The sequence below is a fragment of the Bubalus bubalis genome, chromosome 13 (assembly GCF_019923935.1).
Source record: "Bubalus bubalis isolate 160015118507 breed Murrah chromosome 13, NDDB_SH_1, whole genome shotgun sequence".
Classification (NCBI taxonomy): domain Eukaryota; kingdom Metazoa; phylum Chordata; class Mammalia; order Artiodactyla; family Bovidae; genus Bubalus; species Bubalus bubalis.
Window position 1 is genome coordinate 19,833,617 of NC_059169.1, and position 27,509 is coordinate 19,861,125.

At 38.5% G+C, this 27,509-nt stretch overlaps 1 protein-coding gene across 1 annotated transcript in view; it reads right to left on the reverse strand.

Annotated features, from left to right (window-relative positions):
- Positions 1 to 27,509, reverse strand: part of LOC102395698 (ATP-binding cassette sub-family C member 4-like) — a 312,677-nt gene that overhangs the window by 76,718 nt on the left and 208,450 nt on the right. The window contains exon 20 of the mRNA XM_045162476.1: positions 3,471 to 3,550. Coding sequence (XP_045018411.1) covers positions 3,471 to 3,550 — 80 coding nt within the window. The remainder of the gene's footprint in view (positions 1 to 3,470; positions 3,551 to 27,509) is intronic.

Here is a 27,509-nt window from a genome sequence, read left to right on the forward strand (position 1 = left end):
AAACTTTGAATAAGAGATTGACAACTGAATTTCACAGGCCAGAGAAACAGAGAATGACATGAATAATTTGGGGTAGCAATCACAATTCCTGGAAACTTGGACCAAAAGGGAGCTGGGCTGAGAAAGTAGAATGGCTTGTCCAAGTTAGCACCAGGTGTTCTGTGTCTTCTTAGAACCAGCACCTCATGTTCACCAACCCAGAGCCTCGACACTTTGTTGCCCAGGGCAGCTGTTCCCAGCATGTCTCTGGGAGATGCATTAGCAGAGTAATGCCTATATCAGAGAGACTTGGGTTATCATTTCACAGCTATTCCAGATAAGTTTTCTCAGATGCTCTTCACAACCATTTATGAATGAGAAAAGCAAGAACTTTCATTTCCATTTATAGGTAAGAAAATGGTAAGCTAGGAGGGTAAGTGGTTGTCCTAAGTTTTCCTAGGAAGGTACTACAGGTCATGAAGAAAGACAGGAAGAATCTGACTCGGGGAATCCCAGAGACACAGTTGTATGTAGAGGAGCCTGAAAGGAGAAGAAAATGTCCAGAACTGTGACTCTGTGTCCAGGAGCCCTTGTGAACCAAACTGCATTATATGGATGGAGACATGTGCTTTTCCTGTTTTTCCCCATCTGCTGTGGTATCAATATAAAACTCAGAATGAAGAGCATGGAATCTGAAGGAATAAATTCCAATCATAAGTGGAGAAATATAGGTCTGTCTGACCTCCCTTCTATTATACTTACAGTTGAAAAATTTCTTATAGCCATAGGATTAACTAATGCATCCCACCTTGCTATACCCCTTTCTCATGGGGAGGGGTCCTTCCTTCTGTGTGTGATCTTAAGTCATGAAGTTTGCCATCAGTAGTTGTCAGGAAAAAAGGTCTTCTGAAATGTCAATTATAAAAAATCCAAATTACAGTTTTTTAGTAGACTCACATTATTTTATTGGACAATATTCACCAGTTTCAATAGGCTGGCTCTCCCTAGGTAAGGCCCTTTTATGACCAACCCAGATGGCAGATAACCTAGGAAGAAGAGGTAAGATCAAAATGAAGGGCTCCACATGAGCTGTGCCAATACTTTTTCCTTGAGTCACCATTAAAGACCTGTAACTGTTGCTCTCAGAAGCTCCCAAGTTAGGGCCTTCAGATTTCATGCTCCTAAATTCTGAAGCAATTCAAATAGGCTTTTAATAAGAGTTTTATTTCTATTTACAGGTCATACTCTAACCAGCCTTATAGTGGATATTGGGCTTCCACTGTGGGTCAGCTGGTAAAGAATACACCTGCAATGCGGGAGACCTGGGTTCAATCCCTGGGTTGGGAAGATTCTCTGGAGAAGGGAAAGGCTACCCACCCCAGTATTTCAGCCTGGATAATTCCATGGACTGTATAGTCCATGGGGTTGCAAAGAATTGGACATGACTGAGCAACTTTCAGTTTCATAGTGGATATTACATATTATATTAACATATATACAATGTATGAGCTTATATTTAAATTTATTTACACATATACATTTATGAGACTTTTATTGCCAGCTGCCTCAAACTGTTAACAGAAGTTGTAGAAGACAAAAATAGTATCCAAACAAAAAGTCAACACTCTAAAGAAGGAAACAACAGATTCCTGTGTGTGACAGAGATCCCTTCCTTGAAGCCAGTCTCATTTCTTTCTTCCACATTCTCATGAATTTTATTGAGCCTAATCCTAGCTACACACACAATTCTCCTCATGTGATTGGATTTCAGGCCCATCTGATGGCCTATATAACCATAGCCAGTGCTTCTCTACTTCTGTCTCACTATGGTACAAAGACAATGATGTGTGTACAAGAAACATGTTGACCCAGAAGAAGTGACCCAAGTCCTGATGCTCCAGGAAATAAGGGGAATGATTATTTTGATATGCTTATTTCCCACTTGAAGCGCACCAGTTGGGAATTCTATCAGAAGTCATGAATCTACATGAATAAATAGAAATAATTTTTTGGATGAATCTTTCACTTGAGAATACATGGTGATTTTTCACGATTCAGAATAATTATTTAGTTTGCAGAATATGATAACTACACCCAGAGAAGAAATTCCATTAGCCTGATATTGTGCTGAGATGGTGTTTAGTGTTAACATTCTTGAATATTAATAGGGAGGGTAAGACTCTATACCAGCTGGATTTAAGATTGCAGGAGAAATATCAACAACCTCAGATATGCAGATGATACCACCCTAATGGCATAAAGAGAAGAGAAACTAAAGAGCCTCTTGATGAGTGTGAAAGAGGAGAGTGAAAAAGATATCTTAAAACTCAATATTCAAAAAACGACCATGGCATCCAGTCCTAACACTTCATGGCAAATAGAAGGGGGAAAAGAGGAAGCAGTGACAGACTTTTATTTTCTTGGGCTCCAAAATCACTGCAGACAGTGACTGCAGCCATGAAATTAAAAGACGCCTGCTCCTTGGTTGGAAGAAAAGCTATGACTAAGCTAGACAGCATATTAAAAAGCAAAGACATCACTTTGCAAACAAAGATCTATATAGTCAAATCTATGGTTTTTCCAGTAGTCATGTATGGATGTGGGAGTTGGACCATAAAGAAGCCTGAGCACTGAAGAATTGATGCCTTTGAATTGTGACATTGGAGAAGGCTCTTGAGAGTCCCTTGGACTGCAAGGGGATCAAATCAGTCAATCTTAAAGGAAATCAACCCTTAATATTCATTGGAAGGACTGATGTTGAAGCTGAAGCTCAAAAACTTTGGCCACCTAATGCAAAGAGCCAACTCATTGGAAAAGATCCTGATGCTGGGAAAGACTGAAGACAGGAGAAGGGGGTAACAGAGGATGAGGTTGGAAGGCATCACCAACTCAATGAACATGAGCTTGAGCAAACTATAGGAGATAGTGAAGGACAAGGAAGCCTGGCGTGCTGCAGTCCATGGGGTTACAAAGAGTCAGACACAACTTAGCAAATGAACAACAATGATTGTTTTTGTTCAAGTATTATTGGTCACCTTATTATTATTAACCTTTTCTTTGTAAGTAACACATGTTTTATCAGAAAAAAAGGTGCAGTAAATATTTGTCCTTTATGGTAATACAGTGCATAATTTAGTTCATCTTGGCAATCTTTCCATGAGAGATGCTTGTTTCTATTATGAAATATGCTTAAAGTAAAGGGAATCCACACCAGACACCTGGAAGGCAGAGGGAGAACCACTCACCCAGCATGTCACTGCTTCAGACTAACCTTGACGTGACTGTGTAGACACTCCTGCCCCAGGTGTTACTCATGTTAACTCAGCCTCTCAATCACAGCCGCATCTTTCTTTCACAAACATGGTATTTATTTAAGATTATAGGACACATCACCAGGCTGAAAGGCCCACCATCAGCCCCTGTGAAAAAGCCTTGAGAAACAGGCTGTCTGTTCTTCCCTGTGGAGAACTCTTACAGGGCTGATACATTACCTGAAAGAAAACTTGAAATGATGAGGGCAGCGAGTCATCCATATGTCCAATGTCTTTGGAGAAACGGTTTAAAATTCTTCCTGTAAGAACAGGGTATGAGAAATTACTCTTTCACCTAGACAGGCCTTTTAAGACAAACAATTCATGATCAAATAAAATAATATTTTTTTTAATTTAATTTTATTTTTAAACTTTACATAACTGTATTAGTTTTGCCAAATATCAAAATGAATCCGCCACAGGTATACATGTGTTCCCCATCCTGAACCCTCCTCCCTCCTCCCTCCCCATTCCATCCCTCTGGGTCATCCCAGTGCACCAGCCCCAAGCATCCAGTATCGTGCATCGAACCTGGACTGGCAACTCGTTTCATACATGATATTTTACATGTTTCAATGCCATTCTCCCAAATCTTCCCACCCTCTCCCTCTCCCACAGAGTCCATAAGACTGTTCTATACATCAGTGCCTCTTTTGCTGTCTCGTACACAGGGTTATTGTTACCATCTTTCTAAAGTCCATATTTATGCGTTAGTATACTGTATTGGTGTTTTTCTTTCTGGCTTACTTCACTCTGTATAATAGGCTCCAGTTTAAAATAATATTTTAAATACATTTTTTTAATGTATTTCATAATCACATGAAATGAGCTGATGTCAGTGGTAAAGAAGGAAAAAATAGCATAATACCTAAAAAAGAAATCAAAATACCACCAAATAGCAGTGGGTGGGATTGAAATTGGCCCCCCTAGTTTTTAAAAGAATGGCAGGGGGGAAGGTGAGGAATCTTGTGGAAGGGTTGATGGATTTTATTTTTTTTTAATAAATTTATTTATTTTAATTGGAGGTTAATTATTTTACAATACTGTATTGGTTTTGCCATATATCAAAGACTTCATTCCAAGTACTTCTTTTTTTTTTTTAATTTTGTTTTATTTTTTAAACTTTACATAATTGTATTAGTTTTGCCAAATATCAAAATGAATCCGCCACAGGTATACATGTGTTCCCCATCCTGAACCCTCCTCCCTCCTCCCTCCCCATTCCATCCCTCTGGGTCGTCCCAGTGCACCAGCCCCAAGCATCCAGTATCGTGCATCAAACCTGGACTGGCAGCTCGTTTCATACATGATATTACACATGTTTCAATGCCATTCTCCCAAATCTTCCCACCCTCTCCCTCCCTCTCTCTCAGAGTCCATAAGACTGTTCTATACATCAGTGTCTCTTTTGCTGTCTCGTACACAGGGTTATTGTTACCATCTTTCTAAATTCCATATATATGCGTTAGTATACTGTATTGGTGTTTTTCTTTCTGGCTTACTTCACTCTGTATAATAGGCTCCAGTTTCATCCACCTCATTAGAACTGATTCAAATGGATTCTTTTTAATGGCTGAGTAATACTCCATTGTGTATATGTACCACAGCTTTCTCATCCATTCATCTGCTGATGGACATCTAGGTTGCTTTCATGTCCTGGCTATTATAAACAGTGCTGCGATGAACATTGGGGTACACGTGTCTCTTTCCCTTCTGGTTTCCTCAGTGTGTATGCCCAGCAGTGGGATTGCTGGATCATAAGGCCGTTCTATTTCCAGGTTTTTAAGGAATCTCCATACTGTTCTCCATAGTGGCTGTACTAGTTTGCATTCCCACCAACAGTGTGAGAGGGTTCCCTTTTCTCCACACCCTCTCCAGCATTTATTACTTGTAGACTTTTGGATCGCAGCCATTCTGACTGGTGTGAAATGGTACCTCATAGTGGTTTTGATTTGCATTTCTCTGATAATGAGTGATGTTGAGCATCTTTTCATGTGTTTGTTAGCCATCTGTATGTCTTCTTTGGAGAAATGTCTATTTAGTTCTTTGGCCCATTTTTTGATTGGAAAATGAGTATACTACCCAAAGCAATCTATAAATTCAATGCAATCCCTATCAAGCTACCAACAGTATTCTTCACAGAGCTAGAACAAATAATTTCACAATTTGTATGGAAATACAAAAAACCTCGAATAGCCAAAGCGATCTTGAGAAAGAAGGATGGAACTGGAGGAATCAACCTACCTGACTTCAGGCTCTACTACAAAGCCACAGTTATCAAGACAGTATGGTACTGGCACAAAGACAGAAATATAGATCAATGGAACAAAATAGAAAGCCCAGAGATAAATCCACACACATATGGACACCTTATCTTTGACAAAGGAGGCAAGAATATACAATGGATTAAAGACAATCTCTTTAACAAGTGGTGCTGGGAAATCTGGTCAACCACTTGTAAAAGAATGAAACTAGAACACTTTCTAACACCATATACAAAAATAAACTCAAAATGGATTAAAGATCTAAACGTAAGACCAGAAACTATAAAACTCCTAGAGGAGAACATAGGCAAAACACTCTCTGACATACATCACAGCAGGATCCTCTATGACCCACCTCCCAGAATATTGGAAATAAAAGCAAAAATGAACAAATGGGACCTAATTAACCTTAAAAGCTTCTGCACATCAAAGGAAACTATTAGAAAGGTGAAAAGACAGCCTTCAGAATGGGAGAAGATAATAGCAAATGAAGCAACTGACAAACAACTAATCTCGAGAATATACAAGCAACTCCTACAGCTCAACTCCAGAAAAATAAATGATCCAATCCAAGTACTTCTTATCATTGATTTTATTTACCTTCTCAAAATCCACTAAAACGGTACATCCTAAATGCTGCAGAATTGGAATATGAGAATTTCTAATATCTACTGCTTTTAATGACTTAATTCAAACAACCCTTAAGCTACACATGTTTTATCAGAAAAAAGGTGCAGTAAATATTTGTCCCTTAAGTATATATACACACACAATCTATTTGAGTATAGCAACTTCTAGGAAATGTGTTTATCTACCTGTCTCAGCTTCATTTATAATTGAAGCTTCAGGAAGTCAACTTGAAGGTGAGATGTGGGACCTCTATGTGCTCTTCTTGACCTTGTTCACAGATAGCCTTCTCATCAACCCACAACTGGACAGTGAATGAGCAGCAGTTGGGGGCTGAGTTTCCACTGCTGGGATGTGAGGCTCTGCTGTTGTCCACAGGGCGTCTGGTTCACTGGAAGCACAGAGTGTACCTACACCAGGAGCTGGGGTTACTGGAGGCTTTCACCCTTGGCCAGGCCAGCAATATACAGGCTGGGCCTCCAATTTTCCTGTCTCAGGCTTAGGAAATACAGATGGAGAAACTGTCTTTTAGTGACACCTTTGGCAAATCTGGTGACAACTCTTCTGATATTCCAAGAATGCCCACTTTAGAGGGTGATTCTCAGGATTAAATAGGCTCTTGCAGGTGAAAGAACCCAGTCACGATGCCAGGTAAGTTACCAGGTGCTCAACCACCAAGGTGAGATGATGATTCTGACCCCCAGGTTCTGCAGCATTATGTCCCCTGGGAAAGCCCACGAGGTGCTACAGGAGGGTCCACTTGGTAAAATTCAGATTCTGACTCAGGAGTGCTGGGGGAGCCAGAGAGTCTGCATTTCCACCAAGCTGCCACATGACACCCTTTCTGCAGCTTCCCAGACCACATTTTGAGGGGCAAGAGGTTAGGTTATTAAATCAGTTCTGCTTTAGGAACATTACAATCAAATGGGTTATTTTTCAAATATTCTAGTGAATTTTGTGAACTGCATAGTCTATTTTTTAAGATTTATTTATTTATTTATTTTTTGGCTGTGCTGGATCTCCATTGCTGCACATGGGCTTTCTCTAGTTGTGTCGCGGTGGCTTCTCTTGTTACTGAGCATGGGCTTTAGGCACACAGGCTTCAGCAGTTGTGGTACATGGACTTAGTTGCCCCACGGCATGTGGAATCTTCCCAGACCAGGGATTAAACCAGTGACCCCTGCACTGGCAAGTGGATTCTTAGCCACCAGACCACCAGGGAAACCCTGCATAGACATTTTTTAACTTCTCAAAGCAGTAATACCAAAATAAGGAAAATGAATGTCAAAAAATGTTAAAGATATAGTTTATATGCAGATGGTTCCATCAATGGAAGAGTACAACTATCTAACATAGGCAGAATTTGGAAACACAGTAAATACAATTCACTTAGAAAATGTTTAAAGCAATGATAGAATTTTTTTAAAGATGAAAAGGCTACTCAGAGATGAACAGTACATGAAAACCATCCCTTTACCTTTCACCAGATGTGGATGACTTAAGGTCTGAGAGACTGAGGATTGGCAAAGTTCATAAAATACAAGGAAAACAAAAACAATGAGAAAAACCATCTCCCCACACAGCAACTACAAAAACTGAAAAATATCAAATATCATCAAAAAACTAAACTCTTCTGTACCAATGATCTGAGTGCATAAAATGTGAGGTCAGCAAGTTTAACAGTTATTTCTTGCACCAAGAAACATTAAGAGAACAGATAGTGTTTTCAGAGTATTTATTTCCTCTGGCTTTGGGATAGACTGTTGTAATTAGAGCTCTAATTCCAAGTTTATGACTTTGCAGTATTAAAGTTCTCTCAAAGGTCTCCATGTGAAAGCTTTATGATAAACTCCCTTCACACACATGCTATGACTCTTCATCTGAATGACAACATGACACGTGGCCCCTACTGGAATATCTCCAGGGATACAGAGGGAAAGGGTATTCACAGTAAACAAGAGGGACCCAATCCATTTTCAGACTGTTCTGTTAGGGCTTTCTCACATTAAACTGAATCTTGTCTTCCTAGAAGATCCAAACTCTGCTGCTTATTCTCTCCTTATAAAGCACACAAAGTGAATCTAATTTCTCTCAATATGACAGTCTTTCAAATACTTGAAGGAAGTGAATCATATCCTTTCCATCCACTATTCCTTGGTGCCTCAATGATCTCTCATAAGGCATGGTCCTATCCTGGCCGCCGCCTCTTGACCAGATTCAGATAACCAGTCCCAGTTAACGCCTTGTGCCCAGGAGTAAAATCACCACCTTCCCCACCCTGCATAACCAGTCACAAAGCTGTCAAACATGGTAAATTCTGGAAGCCAGATCATATTTTTGATATGGGTATAATGAAAATCCACATTAATCCCATCTATGGCACAGGTAGATTTAGGGGAGCAACTGAGTAATACATATAAAAAACTTAGAAATTCCATTTCTAGGAATGTATCCCAGGCGTTAAAAAGTGCATCAGAAATGTACAATGTGGCATATTTGGAGAGTCAGAAGCAGAAACAACCTGAACAAGTCTGAAATAAGCCTGCAATATATATGCACAATTTAAATTTTCTGTCGCGTTTTTCTACAATGACTATCTTTACTTGTATAAAAAGGAAGAGTTGTGGGGAGAGCAAGAGAAAGATTGGGGGAAAGAAGGAAGGGAAATCAAGTGTTAAGGAGAGGAGGGAGGTAGTAGAAAGAGTGGAGGAAGAGGGAGAAGAAGGTAACCTCCTTGAAGTCCATGGTATCTGAGAACCAATAAGGGTCCTCTCAACTGCTATGGTCCACGTTTTTCTATTTCATTCATAAGGCAGAATACCATGAAAGATGTCACTGAACTTCTCATCAAAATCCAAATTCACAATGGTTATATTTTACGTGGTCTCTGGGTCTGGCTTCTTTCATTCCGCCTAAGGTTTTTGAGGTTCACCCGTGATGTAGCATGTGTCTTTTTAAGCCTCATTTTTTTATATGTATTTTGGACTATGGAAATAATGTTAGACAAAAAGCAAATTTGAGTGATTTTCTTATTCGAGTTCAAAACGGGTCATAAAGCAGTGGAGACAACTCACAACATCAACAAGACAACTGGCCCAGGAATTGCTAATGAATGTACAGTGCAATGGTGGTTCAAGCAGTTTTGCAAAGGAGATGAGAGCCTTAAAGATGAGGAGCACAGTGGCCAGCCATCAAAAGTTGACAATGACCAACTAAGATCAACGCCAAATATTCTACAGTCATTCAGCATTTGAAAGGTGAAAAGGTTCAATATGTGGGTGTCTCATGAGCTGACCACATATCAAAAAAATTGTTTTAAAGTGTCGTCTTCTCTTATTCTATGAAACAACAATGAACCATTTCTTGATTGGATTGTGACATGAGACAAAATTTTATACAATTTTATATGACAACCAGCAATAACCAGCTCAGAGGCTGGACTGAGAAGAAACTCTAAAGCATTTCCCAAAGCCAAAGTTACACCAAAAACTGGTCGTGGTCACTGTTTGGTGGTCTGCTGCCCATTTGACCCATTACAGCTCTTTGAATCCCAGCAAAACCATCACATCTGAGAAGTATGCTCAGCAAATTAATGAGATGCACCGAAAACTGCAATGCCCGCAACCAGCATTGGTCAACAGAAAGGGCCCGATTCTTTAGGACAACAACCAGCAGCATATCACACAACCAACACTTCAAAAATTGAACGAATTAGGTTACAAAGGGTTTTTTTTTATTTTTTTTTAATTTGCCTACTTTTAATTGAACAATAATTGCTTTACAGAATTTTGTTGTTTTCTGTCAAACCTCACCATGAATCAGCTATAGGTATACATATGTTTCCTCCCTTTTGAACCTCTCTCCCATCTCCCTCCCCAACCCATCCCTCTAGGTTGATACAGAGCCCCTGTTTGAGTTCCCTGAGGCATACAGCAAATTCCCATTGGCTATCTGCTTTACATATGGTAATGTAAGTTTCCATGTTACTCTCTCCATACATCTCACCCTCTCTTCCCCTCTCCCCATGTCCATAAGTCTGTTCTCTATGTCTGTTTCTCCATTGCTGCCCTGAAAATAAATTCTTTGGTGCCAGTTTTCTAGAGTCCATATATATGTGTTAGTATATGATATTTATCTTTCTCTTTCTGACTTACTTCACTCTATATAATAGGCTCTATGTTCATCCACCTCATTAGAATTGACTCAAATGCATTCCTTTTTATGGCTGAGTAATATTCCATCATGTATATATATCACAACTTCTTTATCCATTCATCTGTCAATGGACATCTAAGATTGCATCCATGTTCTAGCTATTGTAAATAGTGCTGCAACGAACATTGGGATACATATGTCTTTTTCAATTTTGGTTTCTTCAGGGTATATGCCTAGGAGTGGGTTTGCTGGGTCATATGGTGGTTTTATTCCTAGTTTTTTAAGGCATATTCATAGCATCTTCCACAGTGGCTGTACCAATTTACATTCCCACAAACAGTGCAAGAGGGTTCCCTTTTCTGCACATCCTCTCCAGCATTTATTGTTTGTAGACTTTGTGTTGATGGCCATTCTGACCAGTGTGAGGTGATATCTAATTGTGGTTTTGACTTGCATTTCTCTAATAATAAGTGATACTGAGCATCTTTTCATGTGTTTGTTAGCCATCTACATGTCTTCTTTGGAGAAATGTCTGTTTAGGTCTTTTCCCCATTTTTTGATTGGGTTGTTTGTTTTTCTGGTATTGAGTTGGTATGATCTGCTTGTATATTTTCAAAATTAATCCTCTGTCAGTTGTTTCATTTGCTACTATTTTCTCCCATTCCGAAGGTTGTCTTTTCACCTTGTTTCTAGTTTCCTTTGCTGTGCAAAAGCTTTTAAGTTTAATTAGGTCCCATTTTTTTTGCTTTTGTTTTTATTTCCATTACTCTAGGAGGTGGTCATGGAGGATCTTGCTTTGATTTATGTCATCAAGTGTTCTGCCTATGTTTCCCTCTAACAGTTTTATAGTTTCTGGTCTTACATTTAGGTCTTTAATCCATTTTGAATTTATCTTTGTGTATGATGTTATGAAGTGTTTTAATTTTATTCTTTTACATGTAGCTGTCCAGTTTTCCCAGCACCACTTATTGAAGAGACAGTCTGCCCCATTGGATATTCTTGCCTCCTTTGTCAAAAAAAGGTACCCATAGGTGCATGGGTTTATTTCTGGGCTTTCCATCTTGTTCCATTGGCCTATATTTCTGGTTTTGTGTGTGCCAGTACCATACTGTCTTGATGACTGTAGCTTTGTAGTATAATCTGAAGTCAGGAAGGTAGATACCTCCAGCTCCATTTTTCTTTCTCAAGACTGCTTTGGCTATTTGGGGACTTCTGTGTTTCCAAATGAATTGTGAGATTTTCTGTTCCAGTTCTGTTAAAAATGCCATTGGTAATTTGATAGGGATCACATTGAATCTGTAGATTGTGTTTGGTAATGTAGTCATTCACAATATTGATTCTTCCTACCCACGAACATGCAATATCTCTGCATATGTTTATGTCATCTTTGATTTCTTTCATCAGTGTCATAATTTTCCATGTACAGGTCTTTTGTCTCCTTAGGTAGGTTTATTTCTAGATATTTTATTCTTTTTGTTCCAATGGTGAATGGGATTGATTGCTTAATTTCTTTCTGATTTTTCATTGTTAGCATATAGAAATGCAAGTGATTTCTGTGTATTGATTTTTGTTTCCTTTGACTTTGCTAAATTCACTGATTAGCTCTAGTAATTTTCTGATACTATCTTTGGGGTTTTCTATGTATAGTATCATGTCAACTGCAAACAGTGAGAACTTTACTTCTGCTTTGCTGATCTGGATTCTTTTAATTTATTTTTCTTCTCCTTGCTATAGCTAGGACTTCCAAAACTATGTTGAATAGTAGTGGTTAGAGTGGACACCCTTGTCTTGATCCCAATCTTAGGTGGAATGCTTGCAGTTTTTCACCATTGAGAATAATGTAGGCTGTGGACTTATCATATATGGCTTTTACTATGTTGAGGTAGGTTCCTTCCATGCCTATCTTTTGAAGAGTTTTAATCATACATGGGTGTTGAATTTTGTCAAAGGCTTTTTCTGCATCTATTGAGATTATCATATGGTTTTTATTTTTCAATTTGTTAATATGGTGTATTGCCGAGGTCCAGCCCCGGCTGATCCAGGGTATTCGAAGGAGAGATGGCTAGGCGACCTATTCAAATGTTAATTAGAGATAATAAAGAGTAATAGAATGAGGATAGCTCAGTAGGAAAATTCAGTGGAGAAAAGAAGCTGAGTGGCTTGGTTTACGCGGAAAATCAATATAACCCGTGACACCAGGTTAGCTCTGACCACGGAGGCCGCAGGTGCCCTCTCGAATAGCGGACGGTGCCCCACCTTAGACACCTTCTCGAGTGGGTCTTAGAAGCCCAGGCAAATAAATGGTCACAGAGGATATCCGCGCTCCAGATGGACACTCAGCTGGAAGTTAAAGGGAAGAATGACATGGGGAGACCAAGCGTTGGTGAGCAAGGCCCATAGCTTTATTTTCAACAGGGGCTTTTATACCCTAAGTTACACATAGAGGATAATAGGGGATGCAAAGTCAGCAGTCTTTGATGCTTATCAAAAACCAGGGTTTCTTTCCTGCAAATTTATCGTATACAAATGGTTTAGGTGATTTACATCATCTTCTGGCCAGAAGGCCTGTTAACATTTTATGACTCTTGACAAGGACTTATCAACAAAGACTTATTTTCTCTAAGAGTAATTATTTTAAGGTTTGGCGCCATCTTTCGAAGATAAGATTACGTTCCTATAGGGTGGATGTGTAATGGGTTTACAAAGGAAAGAATTTATTACCTTAAGGGTCTAAAGTTACTAACACCAAGGCCACTACTTATTTTTTCTACATACCAACTATATTAATTAATACACATTCAAGGATACAATTCAGGGGATGTGAAAACTTGGCAACAAACATTGGCTCATCAATGAAATCTTTTACTAGTTTTATTCTGACAGTTTCTAACTCTCTGAGAGGCTCTAAGTTATTTGAATATCTTAAGCTTCCCGTGCCTCTCGAGGCTGGGAGACTGTAAACAATCGTATGCATAGCTGTAGGTGTCCGGGTAAACTTGTCAGGCGAGTTAGAGAGCTATCTGAGGGGTTTGGATTTAAACACTCCTAATTGCCCAGGAACTTTATTAATTGAAGCTGTAAGTTAACTCTTTGACAGAGAGAGAGAGATGGTGGTGGGGGACAGCCCCCAGTAAAGTCAGAGGTGAGAGCACAAAGCAATAAAGTAGGCAGACTCTGTTTTTTGGGGGTAGATGCTCGAGAATATCCGGGGGCACTCCCGAGGCTCGATCCCACCTTTGCGTATGCCGAGCCTCCTTCCTCATGACCTTTGTCACGAGTGGAATGTCTCTCGCCGGCTCCCGGCAGTGTATCACATTAATTGATTTGTGTATATTGAAGAATACTTGTATCCCTGGAATAAACCCAACTTGATCATGGTGTATGAGCTTTTTAATGCATTGTTGAATTCTGTTTTTTAGAATTTTTTTGAGGATTTTTGTATCTCCGTTCATCAGTGATATTGGCCTGTAGCTTTCTTTTGTGTTATATTTGTCTGGTTTTGGTATCAGGGTGATGGTGGCCTCATAGAATGAGTTTGGAAGTGTTCCTCCCTCTGCAATTTTTTTGAAAGAGTTTTAGAAGGATAGGCATTAGCTGTTCTCTGAATGTTTGATAGAATTCTCCTGTGAAGCCATCTGGTCCTGGGATTTTGTTTTTTGGGAGATGTTTGATCACAGCTTCAATTTCAGTGCTTATAATTGGATTGTTCATAATTTCTATTTCTTCCTGGTTCAGTCTTGGAAGATTGAACTTTTCTAAGAATCTGTTCATTTCTTCCATTATCCATTTTATAGCCATATAGTTGTTCATAATAGTCTCTTATAATCCTTTGTATTTCTGCATTGCCTGTTGTAACCTCTCCCTTTTCGTTTCTAATTTTGTTGATTTTATTCTTCTCTCTTTTTTTCTTGAAGAGTCTGGCTAAAGGTTTGTCAATTTTGTTTGTCTTCTCAAAGAACTAGATTTTAGTTTTATTACTCTTTACTATTGTTTCTTTCATTTCTTTTTCATTTATTTCTGCTCTGATATGGTTTATTTCCTTCTGCTAATTTTGGGGGGTTTTTGTTCTTCCTTTTCCAGTTATTTTAGGTGTAAAGTTAGGTTGTATATTTGATGTTTTTCTTGTTTCTTGAGGTAGGATTGTATTGCTATATACTGCCCTCTTAGAACTGCTTTTTCTGCATCCCATAGGTTTTGGGTTGTTGCGTTTTCATTGTCATTGGTTTCTAGGAATTTTTTGACTGCTCTTTTGATTTCTTCAGAAACCTGTTCATTATTTAGAAATGTTTAATCTCCATGTGTTTGCATTTTTTTACAGTTTTTTTCTTGTAATTGATATCTAGTCTCACAGCATTGTGGTCAGAAAAGATGCTTAATATGATTTCAATTTTCTTAAATTTACTGGGGTTGGATTTTTTTTTTTCATTGAATCTTGCTTTTTTTTGCATTTTATTTTATTTTATTTTTTAACTTTTCAATATTGTATTGGTTTTGCCATATATCAACATGAATCCGCCACAGGTATACATGTGTTCCCCATCCTGAACCCTCCTCCCTCCTCCCTCCTTGTACCATCCCTCTGGTTTGATTTTTGATCCAAGATGTGGTCTTTGCTGAAGAATGTTCCATGTGCACTTGAGAAGATGTATTCTTCTGCATTTGGATGGAATGTCCTGAAGGTATCAATGAGATCCATCTCATCTAATGTATGATTTAAGACTTGTGTTTCTGTATTAATTTTCTGTTTTGATGATCTGTCCACTGGTGTAAGTGGGGTGTGAAAGTCTCCTACTATTATTGTGTCACTGTCATTTCTCCTTTTATGTCTGTTAGTATTTGTCTTATGTATTGAGGTGTTTCTGGGTGCATAGATATTTTAAATTGTTATGTCTTCCTCTTGGATTGGTTCCTTGATCATTATGTAGTGTCCTTCCTTATTTATTGTAACATTCTTTATTTTAAGGTCTACTTTGCCTGATATGAAGATCACCACTCCAGTTTTCTTTTGCTTCCTATTTGCATGGAATATAATTTTCCTTCCTCTAACCTTCAGTCTATATATGTCTTTAGATCTGAAGTGGGTTTCTTGTAGACAGCATATATATGGGCCTTGATTTTGTATCCATTCAGCCAGGCTGTGTCTTTGGTTGAAGCATTTAATCCATTTAAAGTAATTATTGATATATATGTTCCTACTGCCATTTTCTTAATTGCTTGGGGGTTGTTTTTGTAGATCTTTTTCTTCTCTTGTATTTCCTGATTATATATGTCCCTTTAATATTTTTTGTAAAGCTGGTTTGGCGATACTGAACTCTCTCAATTTTTGTTTGTTTGAAAAGCTTTTGGTTTCTCCATCAATTTTAAATGAGATCCTTGACAGGTAGAGTAATCTTGGTTGTAGATTTCCCCCTTTTAGTACTTTAAGTATATCCTGCCATTCCCTTATGGCCTGCAGAGTTTCTGCTGAAAGATCAGCTGTTAAGCATATGCAGTTTCCCTTGTACGTTACTTGGTGCTTTTCCCTTGCTGCTTTTAATATTCTTTCTTTGTGTTTAAACTTTGTTAGTTTGATTAGTATGTGTCTTGGTGTATTTCTCATTGGGTTTCTCCTCTATGGGACTCTTTGCACCTCTAGGATTTGACTGAATATTTCCTTTTCCATGTTGGGGAAATTTTCAACTATAATCTTTTCAAAAATTTTCTCATAACTTTTCTTTTCCTCTTTTTCTTCTGGGACCCCTATAATTCAAATGTTGGTGCATTTAATATTGTATAGGTCTCTGAGACATCCTCAGTTCTTTTCATTCTTTTTACTTTATTCTGCTTTTCAGAAGTTATTTCTACCATTTTATCTTCCAGCTCACTGATCTGTTCTTCTGTTTCAAATATTCTGCTATTGATTCCTTATAGAGTATTTTTTAAATTCATTAATGTGCTGTTTGTCTCTGTATGCTTATTCTTTAATTCTTCTAGGTCTTTGTTAATTGATTCTTGCATTTTCTCCATTTTATTTTCAAGATTTTTGATCATCTTTTCTACCATTATTTTGAATTCATTTTCAGGTAATTTGCCTATTTCCTCTTCATTTTATTTGGACTTGTGTGTTACTAGTTTGTTCCTTCATTTGTGCAGTATTTCTCTGCTTTTTCATTTTTTTTTTTAACTTACTATGTTTGAGGTCTCCTTTTCCTAGGCTTCAAGGTTGAATTCTTTCTTCCTTTTGGTTTCTTCCCTTGTAAGGCTGGTCCAGTGGTTTGTGTAAGCCTTGTGTAGGGTGAGATTTGTGCTGAGTTTGTTGTTGTTGTGTGTTGTTTTTTTTTCCTCCAATGGGCATGGCTGAGTGACGTGTTAATCCTGTCTGCTGATGATTGGGTTTGTATTTTTGTTTTGTTTGTTGTTTGGAAGAGGCGTCCTGCACAGGTGCTACTGGCATTTGTGTGATGTCGGGTCTTGTATACAAGTGGTTGCCTTTGTGGGAGATCTCACTATTGAATACTTCCTAGGGTTAGTTCTCTGGTAGTCTAGGTTCTTGGAGTCAGTGCTCCCACCCCAAAGGCTCAGGGCTTGATCTCTGGCCAGGATGGAGATTCCATAGGTGGTTTGTTATGGCATTAAATGGGATTAAAACAAATACCCAAAAATAAAAAACCAAAGATGAACCCTAGACAAATGGCGGTTCCAAAATCTGGCAAATAATAATTAAAATAATGGAATATATACACCCATAAGCAAAATCAAAACAGATCAACAATCATAAAGTGCAATAGATTGACCAGTGAACAAATGAAACCAAAAATGATATCCACCAGTTAAGAACAAAACTAACTAAAGCACAAACTGGAAAGCAAAAATAAAGCAAGGTGTCAACAGAGAATAAAGCAATGAAAACAAAACTAGCAAATATGGTGACTAAAAGAAAGGAAAGAAAAAATAGAAATGCAAAGTTAAATAGAGGTCTATAAAGATCATTTATATATATTAAAGATTAACTTCAAGGGGTAAATAAGAGTAGGAAAGCAAACAAAGGAATAAATGTAGAAAAATGATGATAGATTTTAAATATTTAAAAATTGAAAAAGAGGGGGAAAAAAATGGAAAACTCCACGTAACTGCAAAAAGCCAACACAGAAGCAGACATTTGTAACAGCAATAAAAAGTGTGATTGAAGAAAAATAAAAAGGAAACCTCAAAAGCTTAATTAGATTTCATAGTGCTAATAAAATCAACGGGGGGGGGGGGGGGAGGGTGGAGAAAGGGAAAAAAAGGGAAAAAATCCAAAAGAAACTACAGAACAAGTCAAAATATAAGAATAACAAATGTTTTTCTTGAGTCTCTGCTGTCAGCATCCTTTCCCTCTCTGGGAGCCACAGTCCACCTCACTTTCCTAGGATGCCCTCCAACACTGTGCTGGTCTCTGGACCTGCTGTGGGGGCAGCTCAGACTCTAATCTGGTCTTCCTCCTGTGTGTTCTTGCCTCCAATGTCCATAGCTATCAGAACTAGTGTGTTTTCTTTAGTGGGAGCTCTCAGTATCCCTTTATATATTCCATAGACAAAGAGTCGGCCTAGTTGATCATATGGATTTAATCTGCTGCTTGTATAGCAGCTTTGGTGGGAAGGTTTTGGGTCTTCTTCTTTAGCCACACTGCCCCCGGGTTTCAATTGTGATTTTATTTCCACCTCTGCATATGGGTCGTCCACTGGGGTTTGCTCCTGAGGCTGCCCTGGAGGACTTGGGTCTGCCCCAGTGAAGGCTCCATGTGGAAGCGTTGCAACTGCTTGGGTTGCAGAGGCTCTGGCAGCACCAGGTACATTTGGCAGCTAGGGCAGCAGAAAATATAGTATTCTACAAGGGTATGGCAATCCACTCTAGTATTCTTGCCTGGAGAACCCCCCTGACAGGGAAGCCTGGCAGGCCACAGTCCACAGGGTCGCAAAGAATCCAACATGGCTTAAGTGACCCCCCATGCATGGATACAAGAGTTGTTTTTTTTTTGCCTGTGGCAGCTCTGTCCCAGTGAGGGTTGAGCATGAAGGTGGCACAGGTGCTTGGGTAACGGCGACCCTGACAGCACCAAGTGTGAAGTGACACGGACTGCTTCCACTGCAGGAGTTATGGCCCTATCAGAGTCTTTTTTGAGCCTCTGGTAGCTGGTAATCAGAAGGCCTCTTTTGCTAGTCTTTCTCCATATCTCTGCCCATCCAGGCACTTAGAGAGTTTCTGTTCCCCTCCCCCCCTAGTTCCTTCATCCTATCTAGTTTTATGTGTTTTATATATTCTTTTCCAGTGGTCAGGTACTCCTATCTACTCTCAGCTGGTGTTCTGCAAGCACTGGTGTCTGAAGGTGTATTCCTGATATATCCATAGAGAGACATGTACTCTATGTCCACCTACTCCTTGCCATCTTGTTCCCTATCTACAAAGTTTTGCTTCATCCACCTTATTCATTTGACCTCTCACCAACAAACTACCACTTCTTTAAAGCATCTCAACAACTTTTTGCAGGGAAAATGCTTCCACAACCAGCAGGATGCAGAAAGTACTTTCCAAGAATTCATCAAATTCCAAAGCACAGATTTTTTTTTTTTTTTTTTTTTTTGGCTACAAGAATAAAAAAAAAAAAAAAAAAAATTTCTTGTTGGCAAAAATATGTTGATTGTAATGGTTCTTATTTTAATTAATAAAAGATGTGCTGGAGCCTAGCTATAATGATTTAAAATTCACTATTATTTTTGCACCAACATAATAGAACAGGAATTAGGAAACCATCAGTGGAAAAATACGAGGTTCTGGGCCTCTTCTAATGCACAGGAGCAAGAGGCATTTAGGCAACTCATCCAATCTCCTTTGAGAGGCAAATCCCTTATCTTTAAAAGTAAGATGATAACATTCACAGGATAAAACATCATGCTTAGGCAGTTCCCTCCTAAATTGTAAAGGAACACATACATGCGAGGTGTTTTTCATATTATCCTTATGAGATTTTAGAGCATTAAGGGGCATGAAAAGTCATCAGAAATAGTAAATTCCAAATTTTGTCCTGTGAAGCATATGAGATGCAACAGAGGTGTCTCAGAGAACGACGCAAAAGAGGGAGTGATGGCCAAGTTTGACCAGTTCCAGACACCCCATCTGTATGACTCCCTTACTACCCATCTGCCTCAAACAGAGCCCCTTACATATATCTGGATGTTCACATAGCGATGGCCTTTGAAGAAAATTTTCTTCAGCTAACATAAATGTTCAAATCTCTTTGTAAATCAAGCTTCCAGTGATACAAGAGACAAGATCCAACCTTGCTCAGGGTGATACAATAATGTTTCATTATGAGGCAGGTGCTAATGTCAAGCCATCCTGGAATTTCCACTCTGCACAGAGTAGGCAAGGAAAACCTACTTATGTAGCACAACTTCCTGCAATATCCCTTACTGCCCCATTTCTTTCTAAGGATAGTTCCATTGACCATTTCTCCTTTTCCTGGTGCTCTTTCTAAACTTCACTCACTTTTATTATTATGATTTCCTATTTGCTTATGCATCCCAAATCATATCTCCACTCCTAATCTCTTGCTTGGGCATGTGGCTGCCCTACAGAACATCTTAAGCTCAATACATCCAAACTGAGCAGAAAGATCAGCCAAAATGGTGGAGTAGAAAGATGTTCATCCAACCTCATTTCAAGAGCACACCAAAATCACAACTATCTGAATAACAACCATCAATGAAAAAGACCAGAACTTACCAGAAAATATCTTCTATAAACTAAAGACAAAGAAGCAACCACATCAAGATGGGAGGAGAGACAGAGTCATGCTATAATCAAATCCCATATGCCCCTAGGTGGGCAACCTACAAACTGGAAAATAATTATACTGCAGAGATTCTCCAATGGGAGTGAAACCTGAAACCAACATCAGGCTCTACAGCCCAGGGTTCTGGTACTAGAAAGACAAGCCCCCAGAACATTTGGTTTTGAATGCCAGTGGGATTTAACTGCAGGAGTTCCAAAAGGACTGGAGGAAATAGATACTTCACTCTTAAAGGACACACACAAAATCTCACATGTACCAGGACTCAGGGCAAAAGCAATAATTTAATAGAAGCCTGGGGCAGACGTACCTGCTGATTTTTTAGAGTCTCCTAGAGAGATGGAGGGTGGCTGCAGCTCACCCTAGGGGTACATATACTGGTGGTAGAAATAGGGAACATTCAGCCACATGAACATTCCTGGGGACTGAAATCTTAGAACATTAGAGCCAAGACTTGGTCCCACTGAACAGCCTGTAGGCACCAATGTAGGAATACCATAGGCCAAACAACTAAATGGGCAGGACATGGCCCCACCCTTCAGAAGATAGGCTGCCTAAAGACTAGAGAGCTCACAGCCACCTCTGGACATGTGTCTAAACATGGCCCAGCCATCAGAGGGCCAAGACCTAATTCCAACCACCAGTGGACAGGCATGGACCTCCCTACCTGGAAACCTGAACAAGCCTCTAGAGCAGCATCACCACCAGGGGGCAGACACTAGAAGCAAGGAAACTACAACCCCAACAATGAAGGCTAGATCCTACCTTGGGATCAGCTAGGCCCTGGCTCCGGCCACTGACAGGCCAATGTAACATTAATATTTCCATCACAGGAGTTTCAGAAGAGAATAAAAAGAGAAAGAGCCCAAGAAAATATTTGAAGAGATAATAGGTGAAAACTTCCCTAACCTGAGAAAGGAAATAGTTACCCAAATCAAGGAATTAACCCAAAAAGGAACACACCAAGACACATTGTAATCAAAGTGACAAAAAGATAAAGAGAGATTATTAAAAGCAACAAATAACATATAAGGGAATTCCCATAGACAATCAGTTGATTTTTCATCAGAAATCCTGTATCAAGAAGGAAGTGGCACAGTATCGTTAGAGTGATGAAAGGGAAAAACCTTCAATCGAGAATACTTCACCTGACAAGGCTCTCATTCAATTTGATGGAGAAATCAAAAGCTTTATAGACAAGCAAAAGATAAAAGAATTCAGTACCAACAAACCAGCTTTACAACAAATGTTAAAGGAACTTCTCTAGGCAAAAAATGAATAGATCACAACTAGAAACAAGAAAATTACAAAATGAAAAATCTAACCAGTTAAAGGCAAACATATAGTACTATATATAGTAACTATAAACCAAAAATCTATAATAGATATGCCCACAAAAAAATAAAAAAGGAATCCAAGCATAATGGTAAAGATAGTCATAAACTCACAAGAGAAAAGAACAAAAGAATAAAGGAGGGGGAAAGACCTACAAAAGCAAACCTCAAATAATTAACAAAACAGCAATAAGAATATACATGTTGATAATTACTTTAAATGTAAACAAACTAAATGCTTCACCAAGAGACAAAGACTGGCTTACTGGATACAAAAACAAGACCTATACATACACTTCCTACAAGAGACTCACTTCAGATCTAGAGATACAAACAGGATGAAAGTGAGGAGATGGATAAAGATACTCCACATAAATAGAAATCAAAAGAAAGCAGGAATAGTAATACTTATATCAGAAAAAAATAGGTTTTAAAATAAAGACACTTACAAGAGACAAAGAAGGACACTACATAATGATCAAGAGAACAACCTAACAATTATAAATATATATGTACCCAATATAGAAATACCTCAATATATAAGGAAAATATTAACAGGCATGAAGGAAGAAATTGACAGTAACACAATAACAGCAGGGGACTTTAACACTTCACTTGCATCAATGGACAAATAGATCATCCAGACAGAAAATCAATAAGGAAACAGAGGCCTTAAATAATGCATTGCTATGCTAAGTCTCTTCAGTCGTGTCCAACTCTGTGCGACCCTATAGACGGCAGCCCATGAGGCTCCCCCGTCCCTGGGATTCTGCAGGCAAGAACACTGGAGTGGGTTGCCATTTCCTTCTCCAATGCAGGAAAGTGAAAAGTGAAAGTGAAGTTGCTGAGTCTTGTCCAACTCTTAGCGACCCCATGGATGGTGGCCCACCAGGTTCCTCAGTCCATGGGATTTTCCAGGCAAGAGTACTGGAGTGGGGTGCCATTGCCTTCTCCAAAATAATGCATTAACCCAATGTAAATTGTATTTACAGAGCATTCCATCCAAAAGCAACAGAATGCACATTCTTCTCAAGTGCACATGAAACATTCTCCAGGATTGATCACATGCTGAGCCACAAAGCAAGCCTCAGTAAATTTAAGAAAACTGAAATCATACCAAATATCTTTTTTGACCATAACACTATGAGATTAGAAATCAACTATAAGAAAAATAAAACTAAAAAAACACAAACAAGCAGAGGGTAAACAATAAGCCCCTAAACTAACAATGGATCACTGAAGAAATCAAAGAGGAAATCAAAAAATACCTGGAGATAAACACTAATAAAAACAAAAACAAACCAAAAAAAAAAAAGTTCTGGGTCAGCAGAAGCAGTTCTAAGAGGGAAGTTTATAGTGATACAATCTTACCTCAGGAAACAAGAAACATCTCAAATAAATAAACTAATTTTACACCTAAATGAACTAGACAAAGAAGAACAAACAAAACCCAAATGATAACCCTTTGTTATTAGAAGCAAAGAAATCACAAATGTCAGAGCAGAAATAAATGAAATCAAGACTAAAAAGAAATAGAAAAGATCAATGAAACAAACAGCTAGTTGTTGTTTTTTTTTTTAAGATAAACAAAATTGATAAACCTTTGGCCAGACTCAACAAGAAAAAAAAGAGAGAGAGGGCTCAAATTAATCAGAAATGAAAAAGGAGAAGTTGTAACTGATGCCACAGAATACAAAGGATCATAAAACTACTACAAGCAACTATACATCAATAAAGTGGACAAATTCTTAGAAAAGCACAATCTCCAAAAACTGAACCAGAAAGAAATAGAAAATATGAACAGACTAATTACCAGTACTGAAGGTGAATCAGCAATTTTTAAACTCCTACAAACAAAAGTCCAGGATCAGCTGCTTCACAGGCAAATTCTAACATTTAGAGAAGAATAAACACCCATCTTTTTGAAACTAGTCCAGAAAAAACTGCAAACTAAAGAACAATTCTGAACTTGCTCTATGAGGCCACCATTACGCTGATACTAAAAATAGACAAATATATCACAAAAAAAGAAAATTACAAGCCAATATCACTCATAAACATGGATGCAAGAGGTGTGAAAGGTCTGAAAGTGTTAGTCACTCAGTCATGTCCAACTCTTTGCAACCCCCTGGACTGTACCCACCAGGCCCCTCTGTCCATGGGATTCTCCAGGCAACAATACTGGAGTAGATTGCCATTCTCTTCTCCAGAGGATCTTCCTGACCCAGGGATCAAACCCTGGTCTCCTACATTGCAGGCAGATTCTTTACCGTTTGAGCTACAAGGAAGTGCTTAGATGCAAAAATCCTCAACAAAATTCTGGCAGATAATGTTCTATTGAAACTATCACATTGTTAATCAGCTATGCTGCTGCTGCTGCTAAGTTGCTTCAGTCGTGTCCGACTCTGTGAGGCCCCACAGACGGCAGCCCACCAGGCTCCGCTGTCCCAGGGATTCTCCAAGCAAGAATACTGGAGTGGGTTGCCACTATACCTCAATACAAAATAAAGAGGTTTTATTTTTTTTTTTTTAATGAAAACAAAAACACTAGTTCAAAAAGAAAAAAAATTGCTAGCAAATTAGCTCTAATAATCCATTGAAAAGATTATACACCATAATCAAGTGGGATTTATCCCAGGCAGGCAAGAATTTTTCAATATCCACAGATCAATCAGTTTGATACATCATATTAACAAATTGAAGAATAAAAACCATATGACCATCTCAATAAATGTAGGGAAAGCTTTTGATAAAATTCAACACCCATTCATGATATAAAAAAAAACTCCCCAGAAAGTGGGCATAGAGAGGGAGAACACCTCAACATAATAAAGGCCATATAAAATAAACCCACATCTAATATATTCAATGGTGAAAAGCTAAAAGCATTTCCTCTAAGATTAGGAACAAAACAAGGATGTCCACTCCCACTACTCTTATTCAATACAGTTTTAGCAGGCTTAGCCAAGCAATCAGAGAAGAAAAAGAAATAAAAGGAACACAAATTAGAAAGGAAAGAGTAAAACTGTTAATCATTTGCAGATAACAACAAAGATCTAATCATGCTACTAGCAAACTACTAGAGCTAATCAATGAATTTGGTAAAGTTGCAGGATACAAAATTAGTTTCTAGAAACCTACTGAATTTCTATACATTAATAACAAAATATCAGACAGAAAAATTGAGGAAACAATCCCATAATACCATAGCATCAAAACAATAACCAAAAACCTGGGAATAAATCTACCAAAGGAGGCAAAAACCTGTACTCCAAAACCTATGACACTGAAAGAAACTGAAGACCACACAAACAGACGGAAAGATATGCTGTATTTTTGAATTGGAAGAATCAATATTGCTAACATAAAACTCTTAGAGGATACCTCAGGAAGAACACTCCTTGACATAAATTCATCAATATATTTTAGATCCATCTCCTAGAGTTCAGTTCAGTTCAGTTCAGTCGCTCAGTCGTGTCCAATTCTTTGAGACCCCATGAACACGTAGCACGCCAGGCCTCCCTGTCCATCACCAACTCCCAGAGTCCACCCAAACCCATGTCCATTGAGTTGGTGATGCCATCCATCTCAGTAATGGAAACAAAAGCAAAAATAAACAAATGGAATCTAATTAAAGGCTTTTGCACAGCAAAAGAAATCATCGAAAAAATAACCTACTGAATAGGACAAAACATTTGCAAAAGATGAGATTGATGAAAAATTAATTGCCAAAATATAAATTAATAATACATTAATTATATAGCTAGTACATTTCAGTATAAAGAAAAAACAGCCCAATCAAAAAATGGGCAGATGACCTAAATAGACATTTCTCCAAAGAAGACATATATTGGTCCACAGGCACATGAAAAGATGCTCAACATCACTAATTATTACACAAATGCAGATCAAAACTACAGTGATTATTGTCACACCTGTCAGAATGGTCATCATCAAAAATTCTATAAATAATAAATGCTGGAGAGGGTGTGAAGAAAAAGGAACCCTCCTACACTGTTGGTGGGAATGTAAACTGATACAGCCACTATGGAAAACAGTATGGAGATTTCTTTAAAAACTAGGACTAAAACTATCATATGATCTAGAAATCCCATTACTGGGCATATATCTGGAAAATTCAATGACTCTAAAAGATATGTGACACTATTTACAAAAGCCAAGACATAGAAACAACCTAAATGTTCCTTGACAGATGAATGGATAAAGAAGATGCAGTACATAAATACAGTGGAATATTCAGTTCAGTTCAGTTCAGTTGCTCAGTCATCCAACTCTGCAACCCCATGGACTGCAGCACACTAGGCCTCCCTGTCCATCACCAACTCCCGGAGTTTACTCAAACTCATGCCCATTGAGTTGGTGATGCTATCCAGCCATCTCATCCTCTGTCGACCCCTTCTCCTCCTGCCTTCATATTGAGTGCAGCACTTTCACAGCATCATCTTTTAGGATTTGAAATAGCTCAACTGGAACTCCATCCCCTCCACTAGCTTTGTTCATAGTGATGCTTCTGAAGGCCCGCTTCACATTCTGGGATGTCTAGCTCTAGGTGAGTGATCACACCATCATGGTTATCTGGGACATGAAGATCTTTTTTGTATAGACTTTTTCCCCACAGTTCTGTGTATTCTTGCCACCTCTTCTTAATATCTTCTGCTTCTGTTAGGTCCATACTATTTCTGTCCTTTATTGTGCCCATCTTTGCATGAAAAGTTCCCTTGGTATGTCTAATTTTCTTGAAGAGATCTGTAGTCTTTCCTATTCTATTGTTTTCCTTTATTTCTTTGCATTGTTCACTGAGGAAGGCTTTCTTCTCTCTCCTTGCTATTCTTTGGAACTCTGCATTCAAATGGATATATCTTTCTTTTTCTCCTTTGCCTTTTGCTTCTCTTCTATTCACAGTTATTTCTAAGGCCTCCTCAGACAACCATTTTGCCTTTTTGCATTTCTTTTTCTTGGGGTTGGTCTTGATCACTGCCTCCTGTACAATGTCAACCTCTATCCATAGTTCTTCAGGGACTCTATCAGATCTAGTCCCTTAAATCTATTTTTCACTTCCACTGTATAATCATTAGGGATTTGATTTAGGTCATACCTGAATGGCCTAGTGGTTTTCCCTACTTTCTTCAATTTAAGTCTGAATTTGGCAATAAGGAGTTCATGATCTGAGCCACAGTCAGCTCCTGGTCTTGTTTTTGCTGACTGTAGAGCTTCTCCATCTTTGGCTGCAAAGAATATAATCAGTATGATTTTGGTGTTGACCATCTGGTGATGTCTATGTGTAGAGTCTTCTCTTGTGTTGTTGTAAGAGGGTGTTTGCTATGCCCTGTGCATTCTCTTGGCAAAACTCTGTTAGCCTTTGCCCTGTTTCATTCTGTACCTCAATGCCAAATTTGCCCATTACTCCCGGTATTTCTTGACTTCCTACTTTTGCATTCCAGTCCCCTATAATGAAAAGGACATCATTTTTGGGTGTTAGTTCTAGAAGGTCTTGTAGGTCTTCATAGAACCGTTCAACTTCAGCTTCTTCAGCATTATTGGTCAGGACATAGACTTGGGTTACTGTGTTATTGAATGGTTTGCCTTGGAATGTTCAAATGTTCATAGACAGATGAATGGATAAAGAAGATGCAATACATACATACAATGGAATATTCCCCAACCACAAAGAACAATGAAATAATGCCATTTGCAGCAACATAGATGAACCTAGAGATAATCATACTAAGTGAAGTAAGTCATACAGAGAAAGACGAACATTGTATGGTACCATTTATATGTGGAATCTAAAATATGACACAAGTGAACTTATTTACAAGACAGAAACAGACAAACAAACACAGGAGACAAATTTATCATTCCCAAAAGGGAAAGGGAAGGAAGGGATAAATTAGGAATCTGCCATTAACAGATACAGAGTACTGTATATAAAACAGGCAAATGGCAAGGACCTACTGTATATAGCACAGGGATCTACGTTCAATAACTTCTAATACCCTATAATGGAAAA